Source organism: Apteryx mantelli, chromosome 2 (assembly GCF_036417845.1).
Source record: "Apteryx mantelli isolate bAptMan1 chromosome 2, bAptMan1.hap1, whole genome shotgun sequence".
Lineage (NCBI taxonomy): Eukaryota > Metazoa > Chordata > Aves > Apterygiformes > Apterygidae > Apteryx > Apteryx mantelli.
In genome coordinates this window covers 148539412-148552270 of record NC_089979.1, presented here as the reverse complement: position 1 = coordinate 148552270, position 12859 = coordinate 148539412, and the positions used below count along the sequence as shown (strand labels likewise).

The 12859-nt window shown below is 38.4% G+C and overlaps 1 protein-coding gene across 1 annotated transcript in view; it reads right to left on the bottom strand.

Annotated features, from left to right (window-relative positions):
• The window catches only part of PLXDC2 (plexin domain containing 2), a 279476-nt gene that overhangs the window by 23947 nt on the left and 242670 nt on the right, over nt 1–12859 (bottom strand). The window contains exons 10-12 of the mRNA XM_067291774.1: nt 10801–10861; nt 7951–8104; nt 6141–6179 (exon numbers count right to left, since the gene is read on the bottom strand). Coding sequence (XP_067147875.1) covers nt 6141–6179; nt 7951–8104; nt 10801–10861 — 254 coding nt within the window. The remainder of the gene's footprint in view (nt 1–6140; nt 6180–7950; nt 8105–10800; nt 10862–12859) is intronic.

Below are 12859 nucleotides of genomic sequence, written 5' to 3'. Positions count from 1 at the left end.
GTCTAATGTAGTTGTCTTGGCCTCCAACATAGCCCAAGTGGAGAGACAGGCATCTCCAGATGCAATTTGTTCCAGCTCTTTTAAACACCTGTATTAGGATGGGACAAATTTCCCTCTGGGGCTTTCTGCTTGTATCTGCTGGCTACAAACTTAGTCTAGACAGCCAGCTTTAACAGGTGATGTTTAAGTCTTAGGCAGCTATAATAAGGTGCAATGAATCCTACCTGAACAGTAAGGGGGAAAACTTTCTCAATATTTCAATGGCTTTTCCATGAAGGTCTTCTCATTGAGTTCCTTGGTAGTTCAGACTGCCTGAGTAGCTGGGCATTTACCAAGGCTTTAACGATGGTGTACTGGAGCTTTCTTTATGCACAACATGTTGCAGATACCATCAGTTCTCTATGCAGTGACACATGTCAGGGAAACAATTTATTCCACCTGTGGCCAGTGACTGGTATCTATAATTGTAATTGCTTTAGAAAATTCATGTAGTCTACTGGTCATTGCATATAATATGTAGAATATCTTTCCACCTGGGTCTGAGGCACAAAGAAGATGGGAGTCTTTATATCAGAGGCTGTCTCTTTTCCAAGCTGTAGCGACTTATGCTCTAGGCTTTGGAAGGCTCCAGTTCAAGATATGTGCAAACTTGCACCTATCTAGCACCATCCTGAGCAGCAGCAAGGCTGTACATGCTTCTGTGAGTCACAAGATTTCCTGAGAAGAAAGAACTTGAATTATTTCAGAGTACACTGGGCACACCAATTTCATGCTTCTTCCAGTCACATGCTGTAGATTCAATACCTTTTCCTAAGAATAATGTTTTCTTATTCTGAGTGCTGCAGCTGAACTGGCAGAAGACAGTGAGCAGCATTTAGCAAATTGCTTGGGGTCTAAAGTTCAATTTTGATCATGCTTTGGTCATACTGAAGAAAACAAGAGAGTTCTTTAATATATTTCAAGACCTGATTCCAAATCTAACTAGTGCTGAGAATTGACTGCTGAGAAATGATAGAGGAAGAACAACTTGGAAACATTCAGGGAGAAATACAGAATAAAATGTGGAGATGTATCAGCATTTCTTAGTTTGTAATCTACAGTGTAAAATCCAATATATGAGATGATTCCCTGACATATTTGAACTGTGTTTTATTTGGTCCCTTTGGAATTCTCTCCCTTTCTAAATATAAGAAAAAGAGTTAAAATCCAATAAACTCTGAAGAAGGTTCTTCTCTTTCTGGTTTATTTGATAACTGAGGTGGCTAACTGTTCTTCATGAAGCCACTTTCTTCATATTCTTAGCCGATTAGCACATTTCTGTCTACCACCAACCTATTTTGCTTATCTTTGTGCTATGATACTTTCCTCTTTTTTCTTCTTCCTGTTTCCATCACTAATGACACAATTCCAAAGCTGCTCCTTGATAAGAATTTTTTTTATACAAGCATAGCATATAGTGCAGCATAAATAAAATAAACTTTATGTCAAGTTGTCTCTGAGGAAATCCTTGCTTGCCTAAAATCGCAGGAGCTCTGCAATTTTAGTGGAACATCAGCAGTTTTGAGCAAGTGGAAAATGCACAATGAAACATATAATTATGTTATTCAGAACCTAATCTCAACAGGAGTTTTGCAATAATAGGAAACACCTCAAATCCTCCTTTTCTCACAAGAGGAGAAGTGGAAGAGGAGCTCTGAATCTTGGCCTGCTGGGTTTCTGCAAAGGAATGGGATCAGAACACATTAGCTAGGACACCAAGAATGGAGTTAATTTAATGTAGCTTCAAAGTTACATTAAAAGTAAGGTGTCTACTCTAAGACGGTCATCAGAATACAGATCTTTTTCTGTGTTCAACAGAGATAGGCATCTACAGATAATAACTTTTCCCACTTTGGACACTTATTTTAGGATGACTTGAATGACTTTCTCTTGCCTATCTCTTGCCATTGGCTACAAAAGGAGCCCAAAAGAATGGCTTATGCTTGTACTCAGTGGCTAACATTAGATGAGATGAACCCTCAGGAAGGTTATTTCGTGTGGTTAGGCCAAGATTTGAAGACACAACAAAACCATATCCTGTGGATCATGGTCCCTACAAGGTCCACTTTAAGAATTCTTTAAGCCTTCATGAAGGTTAAGGTTAGCATTGTTTAACTAAATGTGTTCTATTTAAAATTGGGGATGATTCAGCAAATCCATAGTGACTTGTTAAACTGAGTTAGCTAGTGTAGACTGTGTGGTCATAATAACTTTTGTTATGTCAAAACTGTTTATTTTCCTTAAAAGGCTAGCTTGTCTATTTGTCGAAATAGGTCTCATCTTCTGGACCATTTAGAAACTTAATATATCAAAAAGAATGAGAGGTGGCAACAGTTTCTCTGATACTTACTGTACAATGCATACAACTTTCCTTGGAGTTACAAAGCTGAAGGATTGAGAGGGACTTATAGCTATCAAATCATCACAATAAGGCGTCTAAAAAGGTCAAGTGAAATGTCTAGATGTCCTGGCCAATCATCTAAATCATCCACCAAGGAGTTCTCAACAAGAAAATACTGCATTACTGCATTGCCATAGCCAATTGCTCACAACTTTTATGAAGAATTACAATTCTAAACTGGTCAGTCAGCTGTGTTGTGTCAGAACCCCCCCCCCCCCAAACCAACAGCAACTACAATAAATAACAAAAATATGCATTTGTAGTACTGGATATATTTTAAATCTTACGAAACATTTAAACTAGCTTATCCTACATGATATTTTATAGAGAATTAAGAGTTAAGAACAAGTGTGATGGCAGGCCAGCTGTATATTAAAATTTCTTAGGCATGTATCTATGCAAGTGTCTATGAAGAAAGAAGGAACACAGAAGAAACAGATGCAAGCAAATTTGAAATTTATGTTAAAATCTGCCACAAATGATTGTGGGTGGATTACAGCAATAACTTCCAAGTGATTTTCTCATATAATTAAAAGGTCAAACAAGTTTGACCTGAACCTGTAATTTAATTTAAATTTAGTTACTGCTTTATAACATTTGGTTTTGAAAGTTCCAGCCAGAGGCGAGATGCAGAATTTATATAGAATCCTTTTGTTGTACCTAACCAGATATTGACTGCTATCATCCAAGGACACATCAAGCTATACGCCATCATTGATCCAATATAGCTTTGGTTTCCATTATAAAAGATTCTTTTTCATTAGAGTTTTAAAGGATCTAGTGTGAGAAAGTAAGGACCCCATATTCGTGACCTGAAATAATCTACTCTTTATAAAAGGCTGACAAATCACAGAGAATCAAAGAACTTGCCTGTGGCTGCAGAGGTTTTATCTGAGCCTAATCTAAGGGTCACTGGAAAATTCAATGCAATTGAATTGAAGATTCATCAAAAAGAACTTCCCAGATTAAAAGCTACATTTACTGTGTGAATGAGAAATCCTGATGTGTAGCTTTACTTCTGTGCTGTTTGAAGCCTGTTTCTTTTTCTTTTTTTTTCATTTCAAGAATAAAAGAAACAGCTCAAGTAAAGTGAATAGTCACATCAGTTGTTGGTTTCTCCTCCTAAAATAGAGCAGCTTTCTGTGTGGAAATGGACTTTTTATATTTAATGTAAGTGACGGTTCAAACCCTATTATCTCACTCTACCAAACAGGCCTCAGCCATTCCTCACTTGCTCAAGTATTCAATATTTGGTTTGCTTTCCAGATCTTAGGCAAAAAGTAGACGAGTGGAAATATAATTATGTTGCATATCTCCAAAATTGGGAGAAACCTGGAATTTATTTTCTAAAATCCACCTTTTGATTTATTTTTGACATAACAACATACTATTCTGATCTGTCCATGAAATGCTCGAGGCGCAGAGAGCTGCTTGGCCACATGCTAGTCATCTGTCACAGGGAGATGGCTAGCAAGGCAGCGTGTGGGTACAGCTCAGCTGTGAACGTGCTTTTTGTATAGAACAGATGGGAGTGTGAGAGCAAAGTGCTGACTGATTTACCATATTACTGATCTTTAAGAGCACTGAAGCACATTTCACAACAAAACAAAAAGTAATTCAATTTCAAGAAGAATAAGAGAAAGAAAGATTCAGGGAACCTCCTATAAACAAGACAGCTAAAAGTACAGCCCTCATTTTATAAATGATCTTATTCCAAGAGATCACTTAGGTGTCAAACCCATGTCAAACAACACTGGCAACAAATGGACAATTCCACAAAAGGAAAGGTACACCATGTGTCCAGGTATACTGTCACTAGTGACAGTAAAATGACAGAAGAGAGGCCAGTGAAGGGATGGCAAATGCTTCCTGTGGAGTGATCAAATTTTAATTTGAGGGAAGAAGAAAACAATGTCTCTCAGGGATTAATTTAACTGAAAAATAAAGGGCAGGAAAACAGATCAAAATGGTAAGTGGCATCTGGACACAACATTTTTTGAAGACTTGGACAGCCGTCTGCCAGAGCTGTGAAGGCACCAACAGCCCCAATGCCTGACCAGCCTCACCTGGGATCCCTGTCCATGGGTCTGGGGACTCCATTTAAGCCCGGGCTCAAGCCTGAGCTATGTTGTAGGTGAACCTGTATTCAGCACTGTCTTTGATCTTGTCTCCTGGATGGACCTTGTACCTCTGTTGCAGCCTTATCCCTGGTCCTGGCTCCTTTTGCTCCTGACTGGACTCCCTGGATGGACCCTGGACCCAGTTAGTCACCTTATCTTGTTTGGGGACTGCTGAGGGGTGCCATTACCAGCACCCAGCTCTGCCTGCTGTCCTGTTGGTGAGGGCACTGCCTGCACTGGAGTAATCTTCAGCTCTCAGCTTGCCTCCCCTCATGGAGCAGCCCTGTTCTTGCTGCTCTTTGACATGGTTCTCTTGCCAGGGTCCTGAGTACACCAGTAAGCTCTAATTGCCTTTGCCAGCCTGTAGCTATCTTTGTGGTTCTCCTTGTCCATCCCTTCCTTCTCAGGGTTTTGCTGCCTGTGTTCAAGGTCTGCTCTGACGTGGTGCAGCTGCACAACCTGTGTAGCTGCGAAAGCAGCTAAGGGCCTCCACCCCCACATCCTCTGCATAGCGATTTGGGAGCTGCATTTGAGCTCAGGCCTTGGGTCCTTGCCTGAGCTGTGTTGTAGGCATGCTGTGTCTGGCCTTGCACCCTGCTGATCTTGGCTTTGCCTTGCCAAACCAGCTTCCCACCTTGACCTGGGTCCGCCTCATCTCTGTGGGCTTGGCTGGTGATCACCGGCTGACCCTGGTTAGTCACCAGGGCTGCTCTGTTTCCCCTGCTCAGGGGCAGTGGGACAGCATCCCATTTGTGAGGGCACTGCCCTGTGCCTGCCTCGCTGCTGCCCTTGGCTCCCAGCTCCCCTCTGCTTTCCGAGCAGCTCACTCTTGCTGCTCCCTCACGCCTGGCCAGCAGAAAGGCAGTGAGCACCAATAACATTTCCCGTATGCCAGTACTGCAGAAATCAGTTCAAGTCTTTCCATTCTCCTCAGTGAGCTCTACACTGGCAGTGAATACAGGTTCAGCCTACATCGAATGGTCTAATTCTATTCTAAGAGCAGAATTCTCATCAGCTTCAAAGGGAGAAGGAAAAGACTACAGGTCTCAATCCTTGAACCCACAAAGAAGATGACAAGAGCAGTTCCTTGCAGAGCCTCATTTAATAGAGGCCTTTACCATTAAGACAAGATGATGTTATTAACTTGCACAGAAGAATGTGCACAGAGAAATACAGGATCTCTGCTAAGGTACAGATACAAAACAGATAAGTTTATTAATAAAGAGCCACATAATTCACTATTATGAGTGAATTTATAACATAATGTTATTATTTAAAGCTACCATCATACTCTGTCTTCATACAGTTTTAAAAAATTGCCTTTAAGATATCCATTTTTGGAAATTAGTTAAATTTGATGTTTTACTAAAGGGTTATAGAGAGCTGTAAACATTCAATTTACTAAGCAGTTGCTAAGCATGTTTGCCCTGGTGCTGTTCTACAGAGATGTGGAAAGCTGAAGTCCCTTAGGAGTCTGGTAAAAGATATTTCTGCAGTCTGATTTTGATTAATGAATTTCAGTGGGATGTAATTCTACAAACTACTGATATTATTTACACACACAAAAACTCATCTCTTACCTCCATTATCTTTTAGGTGCAGCGCTATCTTGGTATCATCTATAAAGGAAATTCAAAGTCAGTAAAGCAGGAAAATGCATTTTTCTAGGATATGAGTCTTTTTAGGAATGACTTTCTAATATCCAACAAATTCCACAATTAAAAAATGATTTTGTACTCATCTCAGTGAGAATTAGGTTGTGATGTTCTTACTTATACTGAGCAAGGCTTTACTTTCTTGATACTAATAAAACATCTGTGAGAGTGCCAGAGGATTCAACATACTGGTAAATAAAGATACTATAGTCCACTTTATAGCACTTAAAAATGATTCTTTTTTTAACATATTCATATGTTGCTTGAGAATTCTACCATATTGTAGACTGTATGAGACAGCATATGACATCCCACCCCCAATTATTTAGTTTCTCTTCTAAGAATTATGAAGAAGTCTACCAGTTTTAAGTTCTACTTATTTCCATATTTCTCTAATTGCTTGTGAGCTTTGATGAACTAAATGCAGGAGCAGTATTAGCAGATGTGCATATGGGAACAACGCTGCAAATGCAGTCCAAAACCTGTGCTGACGGCTTCTAAACTTTTCTTGCTGCAACCCCCCCCCCAGTTCTTCTTATCAGTACATTCCCACCCTGTAATGCCTTTAGCTCAGAATTTCTTGTCACAAGCCACTTAATAATTCTGGTGATACTGCAAACAACCAATAGCTTCCCATGTATTAAAATACTATTCCAAAAGAAATCTCCATCCCTCCATTCTATTTTAAAGATGCTATTTGATTAATTTGAGTTAGCTTTTCTACCCAGCAGAATTTTCCCCAGAAGTAGGAAAGTAGGCTATCTCATTTACAGAATGGCAAGATATAAGTAGTCAGCAGAACATGGATGAGAACTGACACACCATCACTTATCCAGTTAATTTGGTTCAGAAGCCTACAGAAACTACTACAGAATAGTGAGCATTACATGAAAAGACCAGCGTCAACTGACTGAAAAAAAGTAAACAGGCAAATTTCAAAAGACGTCTTTAACTAGGGTTATCTCTAATTTTCAGCTTTCCAAATACAAGAACCAAAGGGATCCAAAAATCGTTATAAGTCTGTGATGGGAGAGTCTTCACTAACTTTAATAGGACCCTTTCTATTTACTACTTCAACATGTTTCAGTTTATGGCCTGGTAGTTAAATGAAAATGAGTAACTCTTACCATTGTAACCACAAGTTCTCTAACAGTCTGCCTGGCTTGTCTGTCCTACGTCTAGCACTGTCCTCTCCTCCAACACTCCTCAGCTTCGTGCCTTACAGTTGCGAGAGCAACTTCTGCACCTTCCCTCAGAAGCCTGTAGTTCTGGGTTTAGCACTGGTGGGTCCATGTAGTGGTTTGCAAAGTGTTCACATTTGAGGCACTTTTTCCCTATGTGCCTACAGCACTTTGCACAGTATAGCTCACAGAGAGAGCCTTTTGGAACCAGAAATGACTCCATTAGAAGGCAGCAGTGGCAGCAGTCTCTTCAGACCAGACCCAGCTCAGATGCCTAAACTACCACAGGTAGGTAGAGTAGAATAGGACAGATGTTTAGAGACAGAATTGTGCCACTGCTCAAATAAGGAAAAATAAGGTTTAATTCTCCTTGTTCTTCAAGCTGCAATTTTAAGGTAATCTCATATATTATTGTCACTGGCATTCCCCGCTTCTTCCACTGTCCAAAAGCAAAAAGGTCAACATGAACACATAGTTAAAGGATACGAATTTTTTTTTAGACTTGTAAATAATACATTTTTGCATTATAAACTAAAGCAGTCTATGTAATTCACCTTCTGTAGGCAGGCTAGTTGGCAGGTGCGAAGTAGTGGATCCTCTGGTGGTAGTTAAAACTCTGAACTTTGTGGTGGTTGGCTGACTGGTGGTGGTGGAGTAAGGAGGTGTTTCCATTTCATCTATATTCTTTTCACAAATCTTATCTTTTGACTGTCAGGAAACAACAAAAACAAAGAAGAGAAAATTAATTTTCAGTGGAGACGGTCACTGAATGAAGAATTTAAGCATAAACAAGCTGTCAGGATAAAAGGAATGAAAATGCAATCCCTAAATGAAGGATTTGAAGTGCTTTTTCTTTTCTTTCTCCTTTTAAGTGAAGTGCTCTACACAGCATTCAGCAACATATATTTTTCATTTAACTGCAAACCTTACAATACTTAATTGTTAATGAACGATTCAACTTCAAAGTCCCTGAATCTCAAACATATTATTTCCCCCAATCAGATTTTAACATCCAAGATTATCAACCGTATTATCGCTATTCTATTGTGAATGCACAATGTATCATTGGTGTGGTTGCCATAAAACATGTTAAAGTAAAAAACAGGGGAAATAGCAAATACTGTGTAATTAACTAGCATTTAATTAGGCTTTACAAACATTTATCATAGAAGAATATGCATACATGTGTGAAATGTATGCATTTCTTCAGCCTATATAAAGTTCATATACCTACAGTATACAGCAATATATTCACTATATACACCTATTATTTCTAATATTAAAATTACATATATTATTGTGTATAATGTAATACATAGCAAAAATAATAAACTCCATCATACAATAATTTAAGTTTTATTATCATGAGCAAATATTTAGATCTGTATCTCTAGTATTTTTATTTTTTCCAAGTTCTGGACACTTTTAAACATTCTGCAGAGGTAATGAATGTTTTCCTTTATGGATCATACAGTTTTGCAAAAAAATATATCCAATCAAATAGCAGCAAATATCAGAACTGCCTATAACTCCTGCCCTCCCAATCCATTTTAATGAGAAGTGGAATCCCACAAAATCTGTTTACTGAGATTTGCCTGTCAAAGCCCAGCGTGTGTTATCTTGCTTTTAATGTGTGGTTAATTTTATGGTCCTTTGTTTTATTGGAAACAATGTATTACATTAAAAATGTATCAATAGCTGCAGTCTAATTATTCTGTAGATTTGTTCATGCTTTAGCTTGAAAGATGTTGTTAATTTCACTGATGTAATTTAATCAAAATTTATCTCAAAATCTATATTGCAAAGAAGGAAAACTTACTATGAGAATCATTGTCGTTCATTCCCTTGAATGAATGCATCTAAAATTAACCTCTGTGTACTAATTACTGATAGCTTAGCTCCAGCAGTAAGCTCAGGAGGATGGTATGTAAACTGTTGTGCCTACTCCAGAGAGCCTAAATGCTAGACTGTGAACAGCAATCAAAAAGTCTGGAACAGTGTGAATCAACCTATCAGTTTCTCAGATACACTTAACGTATCAATAATTTCCTCTGAGGTCATGCATTAAGCCTTAGAGCACTGGCCATGTTGAAACAAGAAGGAAAAGGCAGAATGGGGTGCCACCATCTTGCAGAGAACAGTTTTTGGGTAATTAAATCTACAGGCACAACTGAGTCCTAGCTAATTTTAATCTGGATCACAGTAATACAAAGGTTGTGCGCTATGCAAATATTCCTAATAATTTTTATCTTCTTGAAAAAGATGTCCTCCATGCACAGTAAATCTTTAAGAAATTCCATTGCCAAATCAGCAGTTTGCAAATTACAAAGCTGAAGCTTCAAGCCTGTGTAATAAGACAGTATGTAGGATGCAGTGATTTTGCATCTATAGTTATATGAAAAAAATTCTTCCATCAGATTGGAGTTGTATCATTACTTCTCTTTACTTTTCCTGAGAATAAAAAAAGAATGTGCTTTTCTAACTAAACACTTGTGGCTACATTTTGCCCTTAGTTTCACCTGACACTACACTTCAGAAGGGCTATGTTGCTGAAACTCATGACAGAAATTGGCCCTTTCAGCCAAAATGGAAAAGACACTGCTTTTTTATGGCCATCAGGAGATTAAGTCTCATAAATTAATTTGTTCCTATTACCACAATCCCCAAATGAAAAAAAAAAAACCTCTTCCAAAAGGAGGACACTGGGAAAGAACCAACAATTAGATATTTATAAATGTGACTTGAAAATGAACTGCTCCGGTCCAGGAATAACCTGAGTGCCTCTTTTACAGGAAGCCTGTAATCCCTGTTTGACAATCCACCACTACCACAGTTGGAATCTTTCTCTTTCTCTTGCTGCCTTTCTATAAAAGGAAACCTGAATGACTTGTATTAAAAAAAACAAAAAAACAAAAAACCCACAACTCTACTAATTCATCTATAAAATTTCTTCCGTATTAAATGATTTGGCGAGACTTCATAACCAAAATACAAGACATGCAATGCCTGTTTTTCTCTTGAGACTACTCTGGCAGTGGGTTTTCTGAGGCGAAGAACATCACAGCTTCTTCTCTTCTGGCAAAAGTCATAGATCTAAGAGAAAAACATTGCAAGGGCATTGTTTTGGGGCAGGCTTTCTGGTACTTTTATTTTTTATTTAAAGTATTTTCTCAGAGATAAGATTTTTACTTTGTGTCCATTTTATTCCTTCAAATGAAAAGCGAAATTGCTCAGACTATTTCTCTTTAATATAGCTTAATAATAGCATTGACACTGAAAGATACAGATAAATATAGTATGCCTCTGGCCTTGAAACCCTGCTTCATAATCTGAAGAATCAAAAGCATCAAAAATATATAAATGTCCTCTGGTAACTAGTCTGATAATGTAAACTACTCACATACCTCTTCAGGGCAGCCACTGTCTACCCAGTCTTGCCGGTGACGGTCAAATCCACTGGAGCATCTTTAAACAAGGAAACAGATAGAAGTTGTCCAGGTGGAAATAGAAGAAAAATAAGAACAAGGAAGGATGGGAGAGAGAGAAAGAGATAATAAGTAAATGCCACGATTTATTTTGAAATCTGTATGATTTATGTGGTTTTATTTTCATTCAAGAGGCTCTTGCTTGCAGTATGAGTCAATCATTTAATTCATTCCAGTGAAAGGTGGATGAGTTTGCTCACTTCACTGACTTTTAACAAGACTAGGCAAGAAAATAAGGCCACTGCTATGGTTAGCTGTATTTGAGTGGTAATTTTTGGTTCTCAGGAAACTGAAAGATTCTAAGACATGCCAAGTGCTACACCGCTTCAACCATGTTAGGAAAACAGTCCACTTTGGAAGAATGGAAGAGTGGAATCATTTTTATAGTAATAAAGAGTATGTAAGCAAATGTAACACCTCATGAGGGATCACAAACTTCTGTAAAATTATTCTGAGCAGAATCTACATCTTTGATGAAAGGTTTTGAGAAAATGTTGATTCTTTTATTAACTATTTTTGTACTGATCATCATTCCACAATCTGCAATGTTACTAAAAAAAAATCCCAATCCTAACAGATGCCATTTATCACTTATTTTGCAGCAGCTGACTTTTCTGAAAACCTATTGCAGGGAAGAAGATAAATCCCCAAAACAGAAATGTATCCCAGCGAATTACACAGCCCTCCTTCCCAATGCACAGGAACCAAGGCCACGATGAGGAGCTTTTTCCTCGCCCTCACTGAACGGTGAGTGAATGAGTGCTGTGCTGGAACATCAGCACTGCTGTCCCAAACTTTGGGGTCTTCTGTCTCAACAAATGTTTGAGACAATAAGGAGAACCTTGTAAGCAGAAAGAAATGATGACATTCCAGTTACCAGCAGAACATAATTTTTGCAAGTCTCACTTCCCATCATTCTCTGAAGTTTGAAGAGCTTTATTAGTAACTCCTATGCCCATCTTGAAGGAGAACCGGTCTAATTTTCAGATGTACTGAAAACTCACAAACCCATTACATTTCAGTGATACGGCTCTGACTGAAATCTAATGGGTTTGTGGGTATTTGGTACATCTGAAAATCAAGCCCTATGTTTAAAAATGATATCAAGCCACTCAATATGTTCTCACAGAACAATTACTGCCATTACAGATCCATGCTAACGTAGACCCAAGAGTACTTAGACCTAGCAGGGATTAACGACCTTTCATTTTAGACTTTATCTTGTATATAAATGATGTCAAACTTAAGTCTCCAAAGATTAAATGATCAAAAACTGATCCCAGACGCACATATTCACAGTTCAGGAGTCTCCTCTGACAAACTACTGACATATAGTGGCAAGTAACATTGCAGGGGTTGATACTTCCCCACGAATTAACAAAACATGAAACAAAACATGAAAACATGCCACATGCGGGACTTGGAACAGCTATTACAAACATGGGAAACACTATTCAGATGACTCTGTCGTAACGAAAAACACTGAAAACTTTGGACATTGTTCTTTTAACATTTTCTGTTGATGAAATGGTGAGTCCAAACAATATTATTAGAAAACAGCTTTATCAGGAACTAGATATGTTTGGCTCCAAGCAAACCTGTTTGAGGCATATGTCAACAAAAAGCCAGCCATAGAAGATACCATCATTGCTGCATCGTCGAGTTAGAATTCTGGAAACTCTCATTCCAGTGCACCACCCATGCTACTGATTGCATTTTTAAGACTTTCATTTAGTAACATGATGATAATTCCTTGTTGCCATTAAAACATTGGAGCAGATTTGATTAGCTGTGCCATTTACGCCATCTGTCAACATGGCCATTTTATAACAACTTCATTTTCAAGTGATGACCCAAATGTGCTCCTAGCAAAGCAATAACAAAGATGTTCTAGGAAAGGAGAACAGGGACATTTCTGAAAAGTAAGGAATTCCAGGATTTCTGTGGAACTCAGGAATACTGGCTCAGGGATCAAAGG